This window comes from Phaenicophaeus curvirostris, chromosome 10 (assembly GCF_032191515.1).
Source record: "Phaenicophaeus curvirostris isolate KB17595 chromosome 10, BPBGC_Pcur_1.0, whole genome shotgun sequence".
NCBI lineage: Eukaryota > Metazoa > Chordata > Aves > Cuculiformes > Cuculidae > Phaenicophaeus > Phaenicophaeus curvirostris.
The window spans coordinates 10,353,274-10,378,132 of record NC_091401.1 but is presented as its reverse complement, the minus strand read 5'-3'; the positions used below and the strand labels follow the sequence as shown (position 1 = coordinate 10,378,132).

The 24,859-nt window shown below is 43.4% G+C and overlaps 1 protein-coding gene across 4 annotated transcripts; it reads right to left on the bottom strand.

Annotated features, from left to right (window-relative positions):
• Positions 1 to 309: 309 nt before the first annotated feature.
• Positions 310 to 15,433, bottom strand: SLC16A14 (solute carrier family 16 member 14). Of its 4 annotated transcripts, none has more exons than XM_069864659.1 (6): positions 15,188 to 15,431; positions 12,194 to 12,297; positions 8,866 to 9,337; positions 7,776 to 7,919; positions 2,265 to 3,257; positions 310 to 688 (listed from the first exon to the last, which is right to left on the bottom strand). In XM_069864659.1, the coding sequence occupies exons 3-6, from the start codon at positions 8,921 to 8,923 to the stop codon at positions 540 to 542; spliced, it is 1,344 nt and encodes a 447-aa protein (XP_069720760.1). In that variant the 5' UTR covers positions 8,924 to 9,337; positions 12,194 to 12,297; positions 15,188 to 15,431; the 3' UTR covers positions 310 to 539. The 4 variants fall into 4 exon arrangements, with proteins under 4 accessions (XP_069720760.1, XP_069720757.1, XP_069720758.1 ...); XM_069864656.1 differs by having other exon boundaries at positions 8,662 to 9,337; positions 15,188 to 15,430; XM_069864658.1 differs by lacking the exon at positions 310 to 688 and adding an exon at positions 1,031 to 2,158 and having other exon boundaries at positions 8,662 to 9,337; positions 15,188 to 15,433.
• Between the last annotated feature and the right edge of the window lie 9,426 nt (positions 15,434 to 24,859).

Below are 24,859 nucleotides of genomic sequence, written 5' to 3'. Positions count from 1 at the left end.
CCTTGAAGAAAAGTGTAATCTCAGAAAAATATAAGAAGTTTTCTTCAGTTTTGCATCACATAAATTTTAGTACAGTGAATTAATTGAACTATTGTACTAGCATTTCAACATTACTTGACTAGCCATGTAAGAAATACAGTCCTTTTCTCATACTCAGTAAATAGTCCTTTATCAGACAGAATATATAGTAAGAAGGAGTTTTATAAATCATTCATATCCTGATGTAATTCTCTTGCAAGACTAGTGTAAATCAGGAGTAACTGCATTGCAGTCAATGGAGTTCCACCAATGGTCAGTGGTGAAAAGTTCAAGGCTCCCAGCATTATTCCAATAATAAAGAGTGGCAGGGTGCTTTTAATCTCTATATTCGTTAATTCTAAAGTAAAAGATATTAAGTAATTTTAAAGGCATATTGCTAATAATTTATAAGCATTCTGGAGCATAGTTGCTTTTCACTGAAATGCAGCTCAGTGTGGTTGGTTCATACAGTAGGAACATGAAAACAAAAAAGTTCTGTAAAATAACTTCTGGAAGTTGTTCTATACTTGTGCCTCTTCTGTAGATTTTTCTCTCGGTTGTCTCTTTAGAATACAAGGTTGTATAAGTAAAAATAGTATTCCCACCATGTATAGCAAGCCAGATACATAAAAAGAAAAATCATATTTTTGTGTGATGTCATAGATCCAACCTGCAAAATAAGGACAAAACACACTTGTTACAAAGCTTGACAACAACGTACATTGCATGGCAAAATATGGAAAACACTGCACATTTCTCTCATGACATTTCAGTCAAATCCGTAGATGTTTTGGGGAAAAAAAAAGATGGAAAAAAGCTCTCCACTTCTGGAGACTGCAAATGGAAATGTATTAACAAAATCTCTCATTCATTCACCAAACCCCAAAACTAGTGCAAAACCTATCCCCTCATTTAAGTGTCAGGGAAATGGGACTCTAGCGATGTGCCATCCCAAGAAGCCAAGCAAGCTGCTCTCTGAAACTGTACTTTTTTCAAATAAGTTATTATTCTGGAATCCCAAAATAATTAGTTCTTCCAGCCTACTGTTTTCTTTCTAAAATGCCCAATACTGCGGGCTAGTTCAAATGCTGCACCTTGTGCAGGCAAGCTCATTCGCAATGGCCTTCCCCAAGACTCACATTCTGATAAAAGACTTTTCAAGAGATAGACTCTCAGTACCGCAATGACCATCGTTCCAACGTTAATGCCTTTGCAGAAATACATTAAAGTTACTTCAGAAAGATTTGAGAACCCAAAATAGCAACATTCCCTCGTGTCATGGTGGTTGCATTGCAATGCAACCTCAAGATCAGAAGCTTTTTTTACATCAACTAATTGTATCCTATTTGCTTCATTAACAACGACAGCACAGAGAGGTGCTGAAAGATTATATGGTAGAGAAAATCCTGTTGTTTCTCAAAGACCACTAAATGAGTTCTCTTCTAAATTGTGTCAGCTTACTCAATGATGGGGAGAGAAGGTGGATGTAGTCTGGCTTTTCTGGGTTCCTTGTGCTGCTAGTAGCTTCAGTTCAGTCTTGTACCACCCCTGGCTGACCATAGCCGTTACTCACATGGTTTCTTAGCACTTTCTTCTGATTTGTATTTCCGTAAAAGATTGCTGGAGTCTGTTTGTTTAAACCTAAGTAACTTTAGGGATAATATACATACACATCTACCTTCTGCTGTGGATGGCAGTAAAGAGGTTATGAACAGTGCAGGCCACGAAGTAGATATTTCTGGTTGAAGGAAGGCAAAGTTAAGTTACTTACATGAACACAACCATTGGCAACTTAAAGTGGTGACACACAAACACACCGTACTGTTCTTGGGGGTAACACTGTGGTACAAACACCTGCCTACCCTGAAAACTACTCATCAGTACTTCATCTAGGTAGGGGCTTGAATATGTATTGTGAATATAATACACAAAACAAATAAAATAGGTTACACCTTTCTCATTTCAATAAAGTATATGATACTATTTTAAGGAAACATACCAGTGAAAATGATAGATTATAACAGATTTGGGGTTATTTGCAAGTATGGTAATTTGTGCGTGAATAGTGAGCACATCCAGCAGATGCGATCTGTAAATCTGTACAATGTATAGCTCAATTCTACAGTCCATGCTAGAGCAGCTGTAATGTTAAACACACATGCTTATTACATAAGAAAGCTTAATAATATAACAAGTCATGTGGTTATTATACAAACATCTCTTGGTTAGAAATTTGAACTTTTTACCTGCAAAAGGTGGTCCAAGCAATGCAGATATTCCATTGGCACAAATGATGATGCCATAGGCATTGGCAAGGTATTTAGTTCCGACTAAATCTTCAGTCACAACAGGCATTAAAGAAAAATAGCCGCTAGAAAATCCTATTAGAGCACAAACCACAGCCAAGCTAATGTATGTGCGCATTAGTGGCAAAGTAAGAATGCAGGTGACCAGGGTGAAGTTAGCCATGAGGAAGACGTTCCACGTGCTGATGCACGGAAGATCAGAGATGATTCCAAGGATCACTTTACCAAAAATATGAACAATGGCTATAATGGATGTCAAAGGAAATATATTGTTCTGACTAGATAAACTGTACTGCTTGACTATTTCTGGAAGATGAATAAAGGGAATGACAAAACTGCTATAGGCAAACAAAGCCCAAATTACAAAGGCCACGAATACTCTATTGGTAAACAGTGATGCAGCTCCAAAGTAGCTGGAGTACCATAATGCAAAGCCTTTCTTGACTGTAACCGTCAGCTGGCTTACTGTCTTAAGAATGCGCAGGCCGTACATATTCCTTCCGCTTCTAGATCTGCCTCCAATTTCTGTGCGCTGAACACTGTCAAGCACTTCTTCATTTGTTGACTCTTCTTTTTTTTCTGGTTCTTCGCTGAGTACTCCGTTCGATTTTATAGTCTCTGTAGAATGGGACAGAGCTTTTGCCCGATTGTCTTCACCGTTACTTCTCACAACATACTTTTCACGAACACCTTTGGGAGAGAGCGGTCTCATCAGCGCCCCGCAGACACAAAGGTTCAGGGAGATGGCACCCTGGATGAACATGGCGTTCCTCCACCCAAACTCGGTGCAGAGGTACTTCAGTAAGGCAGTCATTAGGAAAGCTCCAAACCCTGTTCCCGTGGTACTGAGCCCTTGTGCAAGCGCTCTTCTCTTCTGAAAATACTGCCCTACCATGACTACCGCAGGCAGATAAACCATGCCACTTCCAATGCCTGTGAAAATAAGGAACAAAGTCAATCTGAACTTCTTGCCAACTGGATAAAAGGCAGCGAAAAAGAATCAGTTTTATTCCTCACTTTTGTACAAGCATAGTAGTAAGACTAGAATAAATATTCAGTTCTCATGTTAATTTTCATTTCTGTCCCACAGTAGGTTCCAAAATTTGCAATACTCATTCCAGTGAGAATAAAATACTGCTATGTAACTGCTGGAAAAAATGAAACAAGAGGAAGATAAATCTTTACCTTAGTTCAGCATGGAACCACTGGAGAGCACCGAACATCCCACATAAATCAGTAGCAGTTAATATGGCAATACGGAGGAACAAACCCTACTTTGAAATAGCTGTATCTTGCATCTGATAGTATTAGCCACCAGAATCTGCTTAATGGACACATATAAATACACCGGCAAGGAAAATCCAGACTGAGTTTTTGTCCTTGCTCTATCCCTGTGGAGCCACAGTGGTGGTGAGACACATTTCATGAGGTTGCACAGGGGTCAGAGCTGACCTGGTTTGCCTGTCGGAAGCATTTATTTCTTTGTTCATGGTCAGTTTTTTACTTTGCACAAGGTTTCCTTCCCCAAGCCTAGCTGCAGACTATGAGGAAAGCTCTCTGCCCTCCAGAAGCTTCCCTGCTGCATCAGACCAGCCTGCCATTGCCTTTGGAATATGCTGTGAAAAAACAGCCTGAGCTTATCCTTGCGCTGGTGGTCATAGAATCATAGAATAGTTTGGGTTGAGGGGTACCTTGAAGATCATCCGGTTCCAAACCCCTGTGATGGGCAGGGACACCTCCCACTGGATCAGGTGGCTCAAAGCCCCATCCAGCCTGGCCTTGAACACCTCCAGGGATGGGGCAGCCACAGCTTCCCTGGGAAACCTGGGCCAGGGCCTCACCACCCTCATAGTGAAAAAATTCCTCCTTATGTCTAGTCTAAATCTGTCCCTGTTCAGTTTGTACCCATTGTCCCCCCTCGTCCTATCACTACAAGCCTTTGTACACAGTCCCTCCCCCAGCTTTCTTGTAGCCCCTTCACATACTGGAAGGTCACTATAAGTTCTCCTCGGAGCCTTCTCTTCTTCAGGCTGAACAAGCCCAACTCTCTCAGTCTGTCCTTGTATGGGAGGTGTTCCAGTCCTCTGATCATCTTTGTAACCCTCCTGTGGACCCATTCCAACAGTTCCATCTCCTTCTTACGTTGAGGATTCCAGAACTGGACACAGTACTCCAAGTGAAGTCTCAGAAGAATGGAGTAGAGGCAGAATCACCTCCCTCGACCTGCTGGCCACACTTCTTTTGATGCAGCCCAGGACACGGTTGGCCTTCTGGGCTGCAAGCACACGCTGCCGGCTCATGTCGAGCTTCTCCTCGACCAGCACTCCCAAATCCTTCTCCACAGGGCAGCTCTCAATCACATCATCTCCCATCCTGTATTGAAACTGGGGTTTCCTGACCTAGGTGGAGGACCTTGCACTTGGCCTTGTTGAACCTCATAAGGTTCTGACAGCCCCACTTCTCCTGCCTGTCCAGGTCCCTCTGGATGACGTCCCATCCTTCTGGTGTGACAACTGCACCACTCAGCTTGGTGTCACCTGCAAACCTGCTGAGGGAGCACTTGATCTCGCTGTCTATATCATTGGTGAAGATATTTAACAGCTCTTTGTGCTTCCCTGCACATCCTCATGAATAAGAAATCATATAAATTGGGGAGGGAGGGATGGGGAGGAAATGGATGAGGAGTGAGAGGATGGAGTGAGGGGACAGAGTGAGGGGATGGGGAGTGAGGGGACAGAGTGAGGGGATGGAGAGTGAGGGGATGGGGGGTGCGGGGACACTGGATGGAGGTTTCATGGAGTTGGGGGATACATCTCAGGCATCTGGCCAGAATTACTTCTGCAACACCATTTCACTTCTCCACCTCGTGTAAAAATTTGCCTCTGTAACTTCTCTGTATAATCTCTGCCTTTTTGTCTGGTATTTTTGGTACACTTGTTCTGAAAAGCAGCAAGAGGTGAGAGAAAGAGTGCGTAGATTCCTGTCTGCTTGATTATATTCAATATACATGGAGACAGAAATTCCAAAAAGGGCAAACCCCTGCCTGTAATTATAGTTCTCTGTTCAGGAATTTGCAACATTACTGAAATCTATGGTATGGTGGAAGGGAGTCATCACCGTGATCCTTCCTAGTTTCAATTTTTTTCCACCCAGAGAGCCAGATAAAAAATTACGTGCAGAAATTCTGCAGATTTATGTGAAATTTCAAGTAGTTTGAGGGAGTGGAGGGTACTAAGGCTCTTGTTAGTATCACAAGCAATTGTTTACATAATGTTTCTGTCTGTCATGTATAACATAGATCCCATGCTTCATTTGCAAACATAACTGACTACATTACCTATGGAGCAAATAATATTTCCAAGCCCCTTGAAATGCTCAGTGTTGCTCAGATAATAATTAAAGGCCAAATTTTTCATTTCTTACTTGCATCACTTGAACATTTTCATTTCATGTCTATTAACAGTTTCTCTTTCCAGAAATGAGTAGTGAAAAGAAATGAATAGTGCTTTAATTTAATGACGAGGTATTGTCGTCAGCAGCAGCTCTGGCTCTGCAAGGGAAGGTGAGCCAGGGGACTGGAGGGAGGGAACAGAGTCAACAAAAGTGACAGCAAGAGGGATGGGCCCACGTCATATTAAAGGAGGGCACTGCAATGTCTAAGATAGGGATGGGGATGGGAGTGTGCTGGAAAGAAGGAAAAGGCCGTGTTAAAGAAAGACTATCAGGGATAAGTAGGTTTGTGTTTCTGCTAGTGCAGACAAAAGACAATGTAAACAATCTTCAGTTTATGTATGCACTGAATTTCTGCAATTTTTATGTCAAGAAACTTTTTATGTCAAGTTACAAAAAGAGTTTAGAAATTTTCTCTGGATCATAAGGATTTTTTTTTTCATGACATCTGTAAAGGTAAAATATTAGGCTCAGGGTTTTCAAAAAGATTAGAAACACACAGATATTCCAAACACATATGCAGCTGTTCAAGCAATTATTACAATACAGTGTAAATACTGGTCATGGTTTAAGTGGTGGACATGGCAGTGTCAGATTTATGATTGGACTCCATGATCTTAAAGGTCTTTTCCAAGATAAACGGTTCTGTTAAGTGTTCTTCTACATAAGTTTCTTGAAGTAATTAACTTTTTTCACAAGAAGACACATTTTGCCAGAAACTGAGTGTTCAGGCACTAAGAATCTATTGGTTTTCAAGAAAGATGCCTAAACACACAAAAGATGCCTTTTTGTATTATGATTGGGCTCTTATACATGTCTAAAGGTTTTCGAATTCCAATAAAAATATTACTTCTTTCAGTAATTGTGATCATTAAAAAAAATGTAGCAAAATTATTTGCTATTTATTAGTGGTTGTTGATGTAATCTGAATATCCTTCCATTAGAAACTATAAATGAAATACAGCCATGGTCCTAATAGAGGCTGGGATAAAGCTAACTTTCTTCTTAGTAGCTGCTATGGGGCTGTGTTTGGGATTTGTGACCCAGACACTATTGGTAACACAGGGATGTTGTAGCTGTTGCTGCTCAGGGCTTGCACAGCATCAAAGCCTTTTCTGTTTCTCACGCGACCCTGCCAGTGAGTGGTCTGGGGACGCACAAGAAGCTGGGAGGGGACACAGCGGGACAGCTGACCCCACCTGACCAAAGGGATATCTCATGCCATACGGCATCATGCTCAGCAACAAAACCGGGGAAAGAAGGAGGAAAAGGAGACATTCAGCGTTGTGGTATTTGTCTTCCCAAGTAACCACTGCACCTGATGAAGCTCTGCTCTACTGGAAATGGCAAAACACCTGCCTGCCCATGGGAAGTAGTGAATGAATTCCTTATTTTGCCCTGCTTCTGCGAGCAGGTTTTGCTTTGCTTATTAAACTGCCTTTATCTCACTTTTACACGCCTAATTCTCTCCCCCACCCCACACTGGGAGAGTAAGCGAGCAGCTCTGTGGGGCCTCGCTGCCTAGCAGCAGTAACCCACAACACCCTTGAAAATGGGTATTGAAGCAGTACATGGTTATTGTAATGTGGTATTTAATTAATAGGGAGCAGCTCCTGTAGAAAACATTTGCTGGTTTTTCCTGTGACAAAGGGAGGAGTTAGCTAGATATACAATTCAACAGAGTTTTAACATCTTTAAATTACACTTGTTAGAGCTTGGGTTACATTAATTCTTCTAATTAAAAATGCCTTCTAACATATTCATTTGGGAGAAATAGATAAAAATACCGTCTTCACATGGCAGATTTAAATGACAACAGAAGTCATTTGGCCCAATCCACAGAGCAAATAAACAAGTTTTCTGTAAAGATAACAGGCTGTAAAGAGTGTGAAAGAAAAGCTGGAATAACTTTACTGTCTAATTTCCTTCTTTACTCATGCAGAGAACTTTCAAAGGAGTCAAAAATAATTGAAAGTGTTTTCAAATGTTAGCATGGCTTACCAGCTGTCACTCCAAACGTCAGGAAGAGGTAGTGCACGTTTGAGGCATAGGCACTCAGTATCCAACCTAGGGCATTCAATATCCCTCCAATTATAGCTGTCTTGCGGCATCCACACATGCTGATGAATAAACCAATGAAAGGACCTGTTAAGACACACAAACAAATGATAAATTATTTATTTAATTGTCTACACTGTTTAATAATTTTTCACGTGAAGACGTCTCATGTTTTGAACAAAATGTTAAAGACCAAGCTACTCATGCAATTCTGTTTATTTTCCATATAACTGTTTAAAATGGTGGAACAAAAAATTCAACCAACTAACCAAATACTTAGAAAATACCCGCAGGACCTAAGATCTCAGTTGCCCCATGAAGGAGGGACAGCTTAAACAAAGGAAGAAACTGAAACGTTCCCGATACTAATGCTCTGTGACTGCAGGCCCTTTCAACAAGTAACTAGAAAGTAAACATTTTATTTTGGTTTTGGTGCAATATTTTAGGCAGACCTAAACACAACTGTTTCATATATACACAAACATACCCCTTCAGGTATTTTTTTGTCCAAAATCAACATTTTCTCCTCCCAGATAGAGTACAGGGAGGACCACAAGCTTCACAAATCATCTGTTTTCTTAATTCTAGTGAGACCTTGAATCCACAGGCATTCTTTCCTGCTCATGCTGTCTCCTGGAGTAATTGTCTTCTCTATCATCTTCCCTGTTGTTCCCTTTCTCCCTCTAACTTGTACTATTTGTCTTGGTGACTTTAAAAATTCAACGGGGGCAGCTCTGCTAATAAAATGGGAAACTGTAAGAAAAAAATGTGAGGGATGAGTGGCAAACATTTTCTTTGTAGTTTTGAAATAAGTTACGCTGGAACATACCTACAATAAGCGTAATGCCCATGCTGAGGGAGCTAACCCACGCTGTTAAGCCACGACTTTGATTAAACTCTTCAAGCCATTCCATGTTGAGTATTCCGAGGGCCATTTGGGACCCCATGATAAGTATGTGCACAAAGAAAGAGGAAAGTACAATCATCCAAGCCCATCCTCCATCGATGTTTGCATTAGGCTTAATTGGCTTACTTCCAGCTTTTGAGTCATCTCCAAAATCATATCCAATATCCTCTCGACTAGCATACATTTTTTCCACAGTATTCTGAAACAAATGCAGCAAATACTTTCAAAACACATACAAAAGGTCCAGACTCTAGTTTGGTTACAGCAAATAGCACAAATCCCTACCGTATTTCACCATTATGGTTTAGTGCAGTTGTAAAGTGAATGCTGGATTTTCCTTGTTCAAACATAAAATGCTTAGGAAATTCTCTAATTAATGTATTTCTTTGTGTACCTTATTATCATGGATGTCTATGCAGGAGTGCTTACAGCATGACAGTTGGCTGCATTATTTCCATCACTATATACTTACTTGTAGGTGGCTGGCAGCACTCACTCTTCATGGATTGACTGTGGTCGCAAGAAAAGACGCCTCTCTGCTGTATGACCTTCTGCTGTCCCAGGAAGATTATGTGTCTTTGTAGTCAAGTTGATGAAGCTTGGAATAAAAAAAAAAAGAAATCCTGAATATGTAGGTAGATTAAGTTATCATATCTTTTCAAAGGAAAGCAGTGTTGAGATGCATTTCTTCCTTAGTAGCGTAAGAACAAGCATGGAGGCAGAGAAAGATAAAGATTTAAGATTCTTGATTTTCAAAATGCTTTGCTTATATAAATTAAAACAAGGGTTTTGTTACTGCCTCTCTGGCAAGCTTTTTATTACAGTCAACTTGACAAACAGTTTGCTATTAGGCTTTCAGTTTCCATAGTATTAATCCATATAATCCCACTGAAACCAAATAATTCTTCCAAATTAATGTCAATGCCTATCAGAATCAAACCCAGTGGCAGAGTTATGTGCATAGATGTATGTAGGATCAAGCCATAATAACTTAATTTGATTACTTTGATTTCTTCCATTCTTACTCTAAGTGAGGACTGCAAAACAATAGGAAAACAATTTCAACCCCTTTTTTAACTGATGAACAGTCAAGGTGCAGAACTCAGCCTTCTCTCCATCCCATTTCTGCTGCAATGTATTGAAATGTTACCCAACTGTGGAGCACCACATAGGTTTCCATGGAGACTAGAAATGTAATGATACAAATTGCTAGAGATGGTAATTTTTTGCCTCCTTTTCTTCTCCGGAGAAATTAAAAGAGCCATCAGCTTCACAACAGTCGAAAGAGAGAAGAAAGTTATCAAGAATTGTTTAAAGCAGCTCCATGTGTTCTGTGAGCCCTCAGAAGGTGTGCCTGGGGGCTAGCTCCTCACTATGGGAAACTGGCAGTGAAAGGAGTAACTCAGGGTCTGTAAATTCGGAAAATTTGGGCAGGCTTTATGAGGAACGGCTGAGAGAGCTGGGGTTGTTTAGCCTGGGGAAGAGGAGGCTGAGGGGAGACCTCATTGCTCTCTACAACTACCTGAAAGGAGGTTGCAGAGAGGAGGGATCTGGCCTCTTCTCCCAAGTGACAGGGGACAGGATGAGAGGGAATGGACTCAAGCTCCACCAGGGGAGGTTCAGGATGGGCATTAGGAAAAAATTTTTCACAGAAAGGGTCATTGGGCACTGGAACAGGCTGCCCAGGGAGGTGGTTGAGTCACCTTCCCTGGAGGTGTTTAAGGCACGGGTGGACGAGGTGCTAAGGGGCATGGTTTAGTGTTTGATAGGAATGGTTGGACTCGATGATCCGGTGGGTCTCTTCCAACCTGGTTATTCTATGATTCTATGATTCTATGAAATACCCAAGTATACTTTGCTTCTCAAGTTATTGTCTTTCCAGACTATTTTACTTTTTTCTTATTGCTAGATAAGCATCTAGGGAAGCTCTTGAAGTATTTCACACTAATACATGGAGTCAGAGCAGACTGGCCAAAGCTACCGTTCCTTCCACAGTTGAAGAACTGCCGATGTGTAACCTTCCCAGACTGGCTGCTGGGTACGTCACCTTTAGAGCGAAGTGCACACAAGCCTTCTTGCAGCGCAGGGTCTCATGTGTAGCTGAAGGCAGCTCCTACATTGAGGTTCCTCCCAGAGCACACTGGTTTCATAGAAATCATAGAATCATAGAATAACCAGGTTGGAAGAGACCCACTGGATCATCAAGTCCAACCATTCCTATCAATACCTCATACAGTGAACTGGAGCTAAAATACATTGTACTCCTGGTATTAAAGATGCATATTCTTTATGGACTGTTACCACTAGTCCTAACTTGGCCATGGGAGGTATTGGTGGTGCAGTGAGGAAGAACAAAAATTGTGCATATTTAACACTTGCTGCACAAGCAAATAAGCTTGCACCAATTATGAATCCACACCTGAGCACCAGTGGAAACACATACTGAAATTACTTACTAGCCTTTAATCAAGAGGCAGAGAAAAGGGGGATTGCTCTCAGAGATCTTTCTAGAGGTCCTCCAAGAGGTCTGAACCAGGAAGGCAGTCATGGTGGGTAGGAAGGTAATAGGGGAGCAAGTCAGAGCCATGCAGTGGTGCAGACTTTTTTATTGAATGTAGGAGGGCAGCCTGGGGCAGCCTTTCTGAAAACTCCCACAGAGAGAAGGTCTTGAAGATAACATCTCAACTCCTTCCTACTAATGTACTTGGAACTAGGTCCCCCATTGACGTAGTATGTATGACATTTTGGAGGATTCAACCTGCTCACAAGAGAAATACTAACTGTGTAAAGGTAATAAAGATAGTGGATAATTACGCTAATGGGAAGTAATGAGAAGCAGCAGAATGAAGGAAAATCACAAGCTGTTAAACATGCTGTTTGTAAGATCAGTGAAAATCTGTGATGGATATTACAGTACACCTTAGTGGAAGAGAAAATTAAAAAGATTCAGAGTCAGGATTAAATGTGGAGGCTTAGCTTTCTCTTCCATACTTTTGACTGGTTTTGCAGGCACCTGAATATAAAACTGGATACAAAAAATATTCCTCACTGGACAGGAAACAGACATGTCTTTTTAAAATTTAAAATTATTTAAAGCAAAAATAACATTGAGATGCAAAGATATGACACTCATCTCTGCAACCTTAGTGACAGAATGGGCTTAGACTGAGTAGATGCAAGTTAATGTCGTGCTTGCATCAACCCCCACAGATCTTCAGAAAATGCATGTATTTTCCTTTTGAACTGGCTTCTTGCTTATTATTACTTTTATATTATTAATTTTCCATGAACATCATAAGTTCAGAGTGAATGTACTCAAAAGCAAGGAAGGTCATTTCCCATAGCTGCACGAACTCTAGGGCTCTGGACGAAGCAAGGACTGGATGTCTGGATCCTCTCCCCACTCCTGACTCATCACCCTGCGGCCTATTGCGCTCAGGAGAAATGCACTTACCTGCCCTCCACCTTCTTCCCACACTGCAGCACCGCCAAGAACGCAGTATCACGGGAGGCAGAGAAGCCCAAGGGGCTCTTGGCAATTGTGAAATCTGAGAGAAACTGCAGTGGAAATGACAGCAGCTGGTTTGTGAAGCCAGCCATGTTTCTCCAACGAGCAAGGCAGACCCACCCACAGTAATAACAGGGTTTGAATGCAGCCCCACACAAGGGATTTCATTTAAAGGCAGGAGAATCTGGATTCTTGTTCGATCAGCTGGACAAGGACTAGATTTTTTTTTTTCAGAAAAGCTTTTCATATCGTATGCACACATGGTATGCAAAGCTCCTAGAAAACTGGCCCAAACATCAGTGCTCACAAAAATGCTGAGGTGTTTTTTTTCAAATCTGAGTCATGAGCTATTTTAGGGATAAATGCAGGTGCTGTAATGAGAACACGGATAGCAGCAAAACACACAAATTCCCTCTACCATCAGTGGAGCTATGGCTGTCTAGCTTGTAGTTCAACTGGAACATCAAACCATCTCATCTTAAGGTAAAAAGCCCATATGATGAAAAATTTACATAAATTTTGATAATCCCTTCCGGTACCTGATTGCTTCAGTGTTAAAAAATATAGCACAAATTTGTACTTTAAAGGCACTTCCAATGGATATAAGCACATTATAGATAGCAATGGGTTTTGCTTCACATTATTCCCCATAGACATACCACACATAATTCTTTGTCTATCAAAGACATGCAGAGAAAACATTATTAAAAACATAGTTAATTTTGGGTGTCTTAAGTTTTCCCAGTCTAACTTCAACTTCAACTTAGATGTCAATGACTCCACTGGAGATGTGGACAGGAGCCACTTCTGCAGTTCAGAGCCACAGCGTGTAACTGTGCACGCCCAGTGAGGAAGAGAAAATCAGGGAAAATAGACACTTAAAACACTAAGATAATTGCCAGGGTCACATGAAGTTTGCATGATGTTTTTGCATGAAGCCAGAGGCAGTTTAACTTCCAGACTCGGGTTGCTGCCCTTCAGCCCCGAGGGCTGTTTCCCAGGCCCTTCTCTGGGAGAGTGCTGGGTGCTGTTCTGCCAAGGTCGGACCCGCGAGTGGTCCCACATCGCTGAGGATGGTGGGAACAGGCTCAGATAATTAATATTTTTCTCCCCTTGGTGCCAAGGGAACAGGCAGCCCACAGCAGGTGCTGTACCTCTATTTTGTAACTGGTTACAGGCTGCCCTAAGGCAGGGGATGTACTTGGACAGGACATGGATCTGTTGGAGTGAGTCCAGAGGGCCGCTGAGATGCTCAGAGGGCTGGAGCACCTCCTGTCCAAGGACAGGCTGAGAGGCTTGGGGTTGTTCAGCCTGGAGAAGAGATAAGGCTCCAGGGAGACCTAAGAGCAGCTTCCCAGTACTGAAAGGGGCTCCAGGAAAGCTGGGGAGGGGCTTTTTATCAGGGATGAGGGGGACTGGTTTTAAGCTGAAAGAGAAGAGATTTAGATTGGCCGTTAGGAAGGAATGTTTTCCTGTGAGGGTGGTGAGGCCCTGGCCTAGGTTGCCCAGGGAAGCTGTGGCTGCCCCATCCCTGGAGGTGTTCAAGGCCAGGTTGGATGGGGCTTTGAGCAGCCTGGTCCAGTGGGAGGTGTCCCTGCCCATCGCAGGGGGTGGAACTGAATGGGCTTTGTGGGCCCCTCTAACCCAAGCCATCCTATGATTCTGTGATAATATTTATGTGATGTTATGTGCAATTATTTATATATTTAGTGGGAATTGGTACAGACATGCTAGCAAGATTGCTAGTTTTAAAGTATATAATTTACATTGTGGCTTACACCCTGGAATCAGGACTGCAAACGCAGATAAATCTTGTCCACCTTCTCACAGCTGTCAGTGCAGTCTGTTCACACAGACGGATGAGCTTTGAGGTCTCTTCCAACCCAAACCATTCTATGATTCTATGAAGAATCATAGAGTCACTGAAGGTCCTAAGCTGGAAGAAACCTACGAGGCTCCTCGGGTCACGCTCCTGTCCCTGCACAGGACACCCCCGACATTCACACCGTGTGGCCGAGGGCATTGGCCAAATGCTTCTGGAGTATTGTCAGGCTTGGCGCTGTGACTGCTTCCCTGGCAGCTGTTCCAGTGCTCCATCACCTTCTGGGGGAAGAACCTTCTTCTAATGCCCAACCTAACCCTGCTCTGGCATCTTCCTGTCATCCCCTCGGGTCACAGAGAGCTCAGCGCCTCCAGCCGCTGCTCACGCCGGCCCCGCGCCCTCCCGCCCCTCACGACGGTAACTCCGGGCGGTCGGGGAGCGGTGAGCTCGGCGGCGCCGGGTTTGCGGTCGGGCTGGACGAGGATCCCTCCCACCCGAACGCTCCCCGAGCGCGATGCCGCCGTTCCGCCCCCCAGGCCCGCCCATCACCGCCCGGCGGGGCGCGGGCTGCGGCACAAAGCCCCGGCCGTCCCCTGCCCCGCGCATCCCTGCGCATCCGCGGAGCCCCGGGCAGCCCCGCAGCCCCCCCAGCCCCGAGCATCCGCGCATCCCCAGACCCCCGCGCAGCCCCGAGCAGCCCTGAGCATCCTCGCATTCGCGCATCTCCGCATCCCCGAGCATCCCCACAGCCCTACGTCCCCGAGCATCCCCGCATCCCCGAGCATCCCCACATCCCCGAGCATCCCACCATCCCCGCATCCCCGAGCATCCCTGCATCTCCCCATCCCCGATCATCCCCGCATCCCCCTATCCCCAAGCATCCCCACATCCCCGAGCATCCCTGCAACCCCGGATTCCCGAGCATCCCCGCATCCCCCCATCCCCAAGCATCCCCGCATCCCCGAGCATCCCCGCATCCCCCCATCCCCAAGCATCCCCGTATCCCCGAGCATCCCCGCATCCCCCTATCTCCGAGCATCCCTGCATCCCTCCATCCCCGCGCATCCCCGCAGCCCCTCGCATCCCCGCAGCCCCGAGCAGCCGGTGCCGGTACTCACGGCGCTGCCGCCGGCCCCGCTCCTCGCCCCGGGGCTTATTCCGCGTTCAGCCCCCGCAGCGGCCTCGGGCCCCGCGGTCCCCGGGCAGCCCCGCTCCCGCACCGCCGGGTCTCCATTCCCCGCAATTTCGAATCTCCACGCTCTCTCATGCCCGCGATACCGGCTGATTCTGGTTTGGCGGAGGGGATTTGCAGTCCTCTCACACGCACACTCTGGCGGCTGAACCGAGTTTATGGCTGCACAGGTTATCCGGGATTTACACCCGAGAGAGGGAGAACACGGAACCCGATAAAGGCAGCCGGTACCGGGATTTAACGGCTCTTGGATATTGTTTACTTCGAAGAAGCTGGTTCGATTTATGTAGCCAAACCACCCTGGGAGTGAACCTTGAAAGCTTGTTTATGCAATAAACGAGCTTCAAAAATATTCCTCCCTCGTGGGAAGAAAAGAGTTGCGGAAATGTGCTCACCTTTTTTTTTTTTTTGAAGCAGTATCTGGAGCTCGGTTGTCTCTTTCTGAATAATCTGATAGTAGTGAGGTATATTCCGCAGGGCATTGCTCTGCCTGCAGGGAATTCACCCAGGCTGGGGGATTGTGCTGTGGTACGAAACTTTCATAGAATCATAGAATCACAGAATGATAGAATCATAGAATAACCACGTTGGAAGAGACCCGCCGCCCCCCGGATCATCGAGTCCAACCATTCCTATCAAACACTAAACCATGCCCCTTAGCACCTCGTCCACCCGTCCCTTAAACACCTCCAGCGAAGGTGAATCAACCACCTCCCTGGGCAGCCTGTTTCATCACCAGGGGATCTCGGGGCAAGCAGCGGCTCCGCAGCGCAAGGAACGGCTTCTCAAGAACATAGAAAAAGGGATTGGAGAGAAGATAAAATGAGGAGACACCAAGAGGAATGTTTTAGTGTTGTACATGTTGTCTATGTGCATAACATGGTGGTTCAGCATCTCTTAAAAGAGAATTGGGTTTGGAGGTTTTAAGACTATGCGTTTGGGGCTTTTTGCGTATAATTTTTTCTACATTTTTATTTGACCATAATCTTTGGCTTATGCACCATTTACACGTGTGAATCTCATCTATTTTTTCATAAAAGTTTCATGTTCAGTTCCATTATATATATAGTCCATCAAATACATCAATATGAAAACTTCTACAGGTTTTGGTTCAAGCGTGTGCCCATTGCTGTGGCCTCAGTCTCTGTGTAAATCTTACACTACTTTGCGTTGTAGTCTTAAAAAGATAATCCTTTTCCAGAATAACCAACCAGATTAGTGTCAGAGACTGGGTTCATTTATTTCTCCTTTTGTAAACAAAACTAGATTTCCCATTTTTAAAGACTAAGGTATTGCCTTGGAAATGTGTGTCATTCTGAAGTATTCGTGTTTTCAATTACTTTGTGCTTTGCAATACCTCGTCCAACAGTGTATGGCCATTTGTATCTCAGATTTTAACTTCGGCATTAGCTTTTTGGCTGGAGCCTCCTTTCTTTAAATGTTTAACATTTAGGGACCTGACACTTGAAATTTAATGCTTGAAATGGGCTGGTGTTATTACCCAAGTTTGAGACATCGTTGTGATTTGTGAACCGTCTAACATGCTAACACACTTTATTAAGCCCACCAGAGGAAGAGATTTACTGGGATTGTGGGATGACTAGTCAAAAATATTAAAAATACATTTGTTTGAGTGGCTGTTAACACTTTTCCCTGTAGTACTTGAGATGCCACCTGCATGCTGAAATCCTTGTGCCAACACAGATTCTGTTTTTACAGACTGGTCAGATGGAGAATTCACTTAGCTGCGTCATAATGTCTCAGCAGTTCTGGTTCATAGGTCAGTGTGGTTCTGGGCTAAAATCCCTTGAGAAGATGGGTACGGATGGATGCTATTTGAATTTTAACCATTAAATTGCGCAGGTCTAGCAGAGAGGGTACAAATGATGTTCAGTAAGAAAAAACTCCATTTTGTAAGAATGGGAAGGACAATGCTATGTTAACAGAAAAAGATTGCAGTTTTTAGCAAAGATGCGTAAAGTGCCTGATCCAGTAAAATAAGATGTAAACAAACTCTGTCAGCTCTTGGTGCCTTAGATATTGTTACTGTATATAACGGTTAGATGAAAAGGAGAGTAACCCCAGCTGAAAAGGAAGGACTTTGTACTAGTCCCTTAAATATGATGGTAATTATATGTCATAATATAACTTAAAGGGAGAGAGGTACAGAGGGAGGGAGAGAGAGAGGAAGGCAGATGCAGGAGGAACTGGAACTTGATTTTGTTTACTGTCAGGATTGGAAGGGATCTCTGGGGTCCACCCAGTCCAGCCTTTCACTGGAAGCAGGATTCTGACCTGTGGTGCTTCAGGTCAGCCACGGCTTTGCCTAACCCACCCTTGAAAGCCTTTCAATGACAGAGACTCCTCAGCATTTCTGGGCTGTTATGTTCCTGTGCAGCACCACCCCTGCACAGTCACACACATCCAGCTACAACTCCAGTGGCTCAGTTTGTAGACTTTGCTCCTTGTTTTATCATTTGCTGCTAGTGAGAAGAGTTCCGCTCCATGATCTTTGCCGCTCCCCTTTGGGTAGTCATGGATTGCTATTGCTTCTCCCCTTATTTTCTTTTTTGCCAGGCTAACCAAGCCTAACTTCTTCAATGTACCTACACAGCTCCTACGCTGCAGGCCACAGCATCTCATCAGGCCTGTGCATGCCCCTCTCAAGTTTCCCAACCCTCTCCTTGAACTGGGGAACCCAAAAGAGGACGTATTATCCCAGGCATGGACTTGCTAGCACTGCATGAGGAGAGATAATAATTTCTACTCATTGTCTGGCTGTGCTCCCTTCCTCATGTAGCTCAGTCTATGGTTCACTTTATTCACAATGAAAACACCCTGTTGGCTCATATTCAACTTAGCGTCCATTGTGACAGCCACATGGTTTTGAGCTGGGCTGCTGCTCAGGCAGCCGGCGCTGGTGCCTGGCACTGTTCAACACCATGTGCACAACTTTGCATTCCATGTTAAATTTCATGAGGTTTCTGCTGACCTAATCTCTAAGTTTCTCAAAGCCCTCTCAAATGAAGCTCCACTGTTTGGTCTGAGAACCACCCCTTTGAAGTTTGTCTGAAAATCTGCTGCAGGTGCAACCTGTGTCATGATCCCCGTTACAATGAAGGCAACGAACAGTGCTGGCCCCAGTATTGACCCCAGAGCGCTCTGGTGCTGGCCACCAACTAAACATCAACCCATTGATTACTACCCTTCAAGCCCAGCAATCTACCCAGTTTCAACCTATCAAGCAGTTAATTCATCCAGATCATACTCCTCAGCCTTCTCCTTACCTTGAGCTTTAAGCACTTGCCTAATCCCCATTGCTCAAAACAGCAGCTGGGCTGGAGAGCTCGCAGATTGTGCAGCCCTCTGAAAACACGTATTGATGAAAATAAAAAGTGCTGATTTAGCTTCCCAGCACTTTTCCTCTACTGTTGTGGTAGTGCTGCTCTTCCCCAAAGCTCTCGTTAAATCGCCAACCTACTTCCCATGAAATTGTAGCTCTGCAGTGATTGATAAAGAAATAAAGATTTAAAATAACAGCTTTCTTGCTGCAGCATCAAGATACAGAACAGAAAAAGCATCTTGCTCCCAGTTTTGTTCGGTCCCTCGACTTTTAACCAGTGTAAAGTATCACCAAATAACCTGAGCTACGGTGATACGGTTAAAAAAAAAGATAATTTATGGCATTTAAAATTTTTGCGTTCTCTTTCTTCCAGTAACATATTTGGGTTACTGCAGTATTCTGCTTATTTGGAAGGGCAGGTTACATTGGTCCTGGATTAAAAAGAAAAATAAAAAGGAAAAGGAGTCAAACTTAATATTTTAATTCAGCATAGAGATTGTGCAGTAGTACCGCTTGCTTATGATAGCCCCTAAAAACTTAGGATTCCTTTTCATTTTCGCAACTCCAGACTGCCAAACAGAAATAATGCATATTTTCTCATTTTTTTCCACTGTTTTTTTGAAGAGAATGCTTGTTATCTTTGGCAGATTTACAACAAAACATCCTCAAAGAATATCCTGAGCAAGTATGAACATTCTCAGCAACTCCCCGGCCTCGTCCCATGATAGCTGCAGGGCCTTACCCAAATAGGAAAGAATGAACAAATTCACTATCTTCAAGTTCACCCAAGGCTGAGGATAGACCTTGGGAACAAAAGTGGAAGAAAAAGCAACATTTTTATCAGCGTTGGTATGAAGGTTTCCATTTGGACAATAACTATTTGTTTTTTCTCTTTCTTCCCTCTCCAAGAGCTAATGCATTATAGCAGCTGCAGATATGGGAGGGATCGAGAATCCCTTAGATCCTTCAGGGACACTACGTCCAAAAAAACCTATTATGAGTGTCCCATGAGAGATGTGAAGTTTCCTGGAGTGTATTAGTAAGAGGACAACAGGAGGGTCTTCAGCACGTGGAGATGCTGAAGATGTTAACAATCCTTCCCCAGAGCTGCATGGCAATTCCATTAATGCCTTGCCAAGATTCACATAAGAGATTCCCCCAGCAAAATATTGCTATTCCACACGTGAGGAATTGCAGCTGGGTTCTTCCTGGCACCAGAAAGGTGAGTGCAGCCAGAATGAGGAGGGAAAAGGACACTGAGGTGTAGAAGCAGCCTAGAAAGCTGGCAGGGGACATTGGATGGGTAGGAGTATATACAGTGGCTTCTCCTCTGAACTGAACTGCTGCCACTCACATACTTTTTAAGTTCTTCAGGGCTGGCAACAGTGGCAAACTTGGATTTCCAGGTTGTAGATCACAGAATCATAAAAACACTGGGTTGGAAAAGACCCACTGGATCATTGTGTCCAACCATTCCTATCAATCAGTAAACCACGTCCCTCAGTACCTCATCCACCCATCCCTTAAACACTTCCAGGGAAGGTGACTCAGTCACCTCCCTGGGCAGCCTCTGCCAGTGCCCAATGACCCTTTCTGTGAAAAATTTTTTCCTAATGCCCATCCTGAACCTCCCCTGGTGGACCTTGAGGCCATTCCCTCTTGTCCTGTCCCCTGTCACTTGGGAGAAGAGGCCAGCACCCTCCTCTCCACATCTTCCTTTCAGATGAAGATGTTGATGGGAAAATGGATGTTCTGTGACTCCTTATAACTACTCCCCTTTTGCAGGTCACAAACCAAAGGAAGACGTGGTACAACAGTCCCTTTTGGCAGCATTACTGTTGCATATTGAGAGGGTAAAATACACCATCCTATTAGAATCATGGAATCACCAGGTTGGAAAAGACCTCTTGGATCATCAAGTCCAACCATTCCTATCTGCCCCTAAACCCTGAGCACCTTTTCTGCCCGTGACTCAACCACCTCCCTGGGCAGTTAAGTCGCAAGTGCTATTGTAACACTAACATGTTTAGCACAGGCTGATATCTCGCTTTTCTGGTTCAAAGCATCTCTGTGTATAAGGGTGTGGCTGCAGCTGGTTAAACATCAGCAGCGCGGTAGACAGAGAACAAACTTGAGGCCCCCTGATACACCTCACAGCGGTGCCGCAGTGCCACAGTCCCTCCTCCTCTGGGCATAGAAGAGATTCCAGAGCTTTCAGTGGGAGCTGGCGGACTTGCTCACGGGCTGCACCTGTTGCAAACACACCACCTGAACTGCAAAGGCCTCTAAAGCCAAATTAGCACTCAACTAGTTAACACAAATTAAAGTATTGATGGCAGGTGGTGCCAGGGCTTAGTCCTTCAGTCTGTGGCATTTGAATCATGGTACTGATCTGTGTGCAGGAGCTTTCTAAATTTTTGCTTTGAATTTTATTCCAGTGAGTACAAGGTAAAGGTTTTGCGTATGTCTTGTCTAAAATGTCTAAAAAACACAGTAAATGTGTTTATACTGCAGATTGATTATAGTTTGTGAAGTATATTGTTAGCTTCCTCCTGTAATTTGCTTTATGCTTATCTGGACAGATTGAGTTGAAAGAATTTCCCAGCCTGCCAATGTTTTGAAAATAGTATGTAAAACAGTATTTGTGCTTGTGAACTTTAGGTTCTTCTGAGACGGATTTGAACTGTGTGATTTTCTTTTCTGTTTCTCTTTTTATCTTTGTAGCACCACTGCCAAAGTATTGCTTTTTTTTGATAAACTATTAATTAAATACAATAGGTTTTAAGAAATGCACTGAAAGTTTAATAACTTGATCTGGGTAAAATCCCCAAACAATATCTTTTACAGAAAAGGTACTTGTTAAGCTCAAGAACTCCAATAATATTATGATTTTCCTTACAGAGAACAGTAACTGTTCTGATTTCATTTGCTTGTTTTGTTGGTTTTTCGTCTCCTTGTCACACTCTTATTTTCAACAGCCACAGTTTTCCCTAAACAGAGATAGGAAAAAGGAGTAGAATCCTTGGATCATCTGTTTTTTTGGCTTTTATATTTAACTGCCTCAAGATCTTTAGAAAATTTAACTGAAGTACAGAATAGAAATAAATTTTATGCCTCTTTTATTTGTTAGCACTTTGTAAACTTCAAAATTAAATTTGGACACTTATATTAGGGCCTGGATTATGATTCTTCATGAAGTTTTCATTCTTAAGCACTAAATGGAGGACTTCCTTAGAAGTCAATATGAGCGTGAACTCAACAGTTGTTGCCTTGTGTTCAGTTTATCTATATCTCATTATATAAAGAAATATTTGCAACTTTGTGACATCAATTAAACTTTCAGTGCTACATTATCGCTATACTTACCTACATATGAACTCCCAGAACATTTCTCCAGTGATCTCTAAGTGAAGTCACCACTCTAGCCCTTGGTTATCTCCCATCCGTGGTGATCCCATAGGTACTGGGTGCCCTGTGCCTGCTTTCTAGAGTATATTACATGTATGAAACTCAGTCTTGCTCAGTAGTCGCTAAAGCTAGGCTGAGTGCCTCGTGCTTTTGCAAGCAGGAGCAGTTCCCACATGCTATGCAGGCCCCACGGATCAGCATCACCAGCTTTTTTACCATATGACAAGCTCTAAACCAACAGCATCAGGAGCTGGTAGGACTAAAAGTGATATTTCACCTGAGTGGATATCATGGTCTGGATCATGAGGGGTTTTATAGAAAAAGGAAACATCCACTTTCTGAGCAGTTACTGTCAAATTGTCTTTGGGGAGGTAAGGATTCTCTGAGCTCCTGAGGGGAGGGGTGACCTGCTGGGTGGAAGGTCTGTGTTCATGCTCTGATTTCTAGGCAAGCAGTAAACACCGTGTGGTATCTCCAAGAATGGGTTCAATTCAGTACAGAACGGGAACTACAATGTAGATCGTTTTGTCTCATTGTCAAATGAGTAACTGTTTTTCAACATTACCATTTCTGTTACTTTTACTATTTGTTATCTCTGTGGTTTCAATACCTTAACATCCACGTCTAAAGCAATCAACCTGGTGTTGATGGTAAACAGGAGTTAACTGAGCCATGATTGACTGTTCATATGAATTTAAATTATCTGTGTTCATCATGCAGACCTAATGGTCACAGAAAGTAACCTAGCAGCAATGAAATTTTAGACGTCAGGACTTAAATGTTTTATAAATTAATTCGTGTGTAGTAATATAATGGACTAAGTTGCTCTTCAAGCCTCCCCACCCCCCCACCCCCCCCCGCAATTCTGCTATTGCTTTAAATGATGTTGGATGAAATTGTTTTCAGAATCTGCCTAGCAACACAAGATGCTCTCTCTCCCTCTAGTGGAGGATAATAAAATTGTTTTCTTTCCATTTTTGCACACAGAAGCCACCAAACAATACTATCAGAGGCTGAAAGCTTTTCTGAACAAGAATATATAGATAAATCATAATTTCTGTGTAATGTATAACAGAAATGTTACGTGACTAGCAGTGTAATGAGAGGTATTTTCATATAATTATATTTTCTGCAATTGCACCATTTTAAAAGTGACCCTTAATGTTATGAATTGTAAAATATTTATCTGTTTAAATATTTGCAGCTATCCAGACATGTTTTAAAATAACAATAAGCAGTTAAGATTAAAAATAACTCCTAATCTCAAAAGTAAAATACCAGGTGCTCGGTGTTGAACACAGGAGCAACTTCCATGTTGGTATTTGCTAGCTTGATCCTTGGTTTAAAAAGTATCTGCCTAAAGGATAAACTTTTTTATTTTAATCTCAACGTTTTCAGCATTTGTGATGTTCCCCTTAAGAGGGAGACCGCCACAGTCCTTGGGTGCAACGTGTATCTGTCGCTTTTTCACGATTAGACGTTACAAGCCACTGTTTTGTTTCAGTCTCCTAATAAGCAAATGTTTAAATAACACCATAAACATCGTCCAAGCACTCAGCATTTGCTGTAAATGCAAACTGCTTATGTAAGTAATGATTTACAGGGTGAAGTCCGTAATTAGGGTAGGAGAAAATACTTCTTATGTATTACTGATTAAACAAGATGTGCCTGTAATTACTCCATTTCTGGTTTCCAAAACATTACAAGACCATTGTTTCTTGGCTAGATTCCTGGTTCTGTTTTCAGTGGAAAGTTTGTTTTCTTATTCTGCTGCTGAGCTTCTTTTTATCATCTTTTCTATGCTGTATATTTATTATTCCACTTTCTCTTTGAGGTTTTCCTTTTCTCCCTTGTTGCTATGCTGAACTTCACATAGGCAGGTGGAGGAGCTGCCAGTCCAGGGTAACCTGAAAGATGCTACACATGTAGGTAACTTCAGAGTTTTCAGCTTTTAGGGAGAGGGGCTTTCTCCACCTGTGAGTGACTGCCTTGCACCAAGTGTGTCACCGTGAGCATTTCAGTTCAAGTCAATTTGAGTTTGTGTATTTGTTCTTCTGGCCAGGTCACTAAAGGGTAACAAAGCTACTTAACAAGAAGTGTTGGATGACAGTTCTGGGCTGCTGCTGTCTCACTCAAATAGCAGCAGAAAGCGGATCTCTTAGCAAGGAGGAAAAGCTTTTATTTTCTTGTATGGGGGAGTGACTCCAAGGACCGCGGTGCAATGGGTCACTCGAGCTGTAATCACTGTAAGTAGCACAGGAACTTCAAGAGTGGGGTAAAACGCTGCTTGAGAGGTGATAGAGGTGGTGGAATGCTCTTCAGAAAGGCCACGAGGGCCTCCTGGCTGTATCTGTACTTGGAAATCTCCTCCAGCATGAAGAGGAGAAGGGACAGAGGGATGTAAGAGACAGACAGAGCTTTACGGCTGCCACGTCAGCTCTGCTCTTCTGTCTCAACAGAGACAGGCTGGCATCAGTGCATCCCAGGCTCCAGAATTTGCCAAACTGTTTACAGCTCAACTAGTTTGTGCCGTGTTTTAGGGAGGGTGGCAGAGAACAAAAAAGCAGAGGGGCAGCGTGTGAGAGGGACGTTTGCCCACGGACCATTCGTACAAGCAAACGGGGAGGGGGCAATAACTGACTGCCGGCCTGTGTTTGGGGTGATGTTTCCCCAAATGCTGTATTCCTTTCCCTGTAGTGTCACAAGGGTGGAATAAAGATGATGTGTGAGAGAGAGCGTGTGTCACCTCCTGAGGTAACCAAAGGTGGTTGTTAACTTTTCCCTGGCTTTTGAGGATGGAGTCTTGAGTTCCATTGTTTCCGAAGGACCTGGCACATGCTTGGAGAT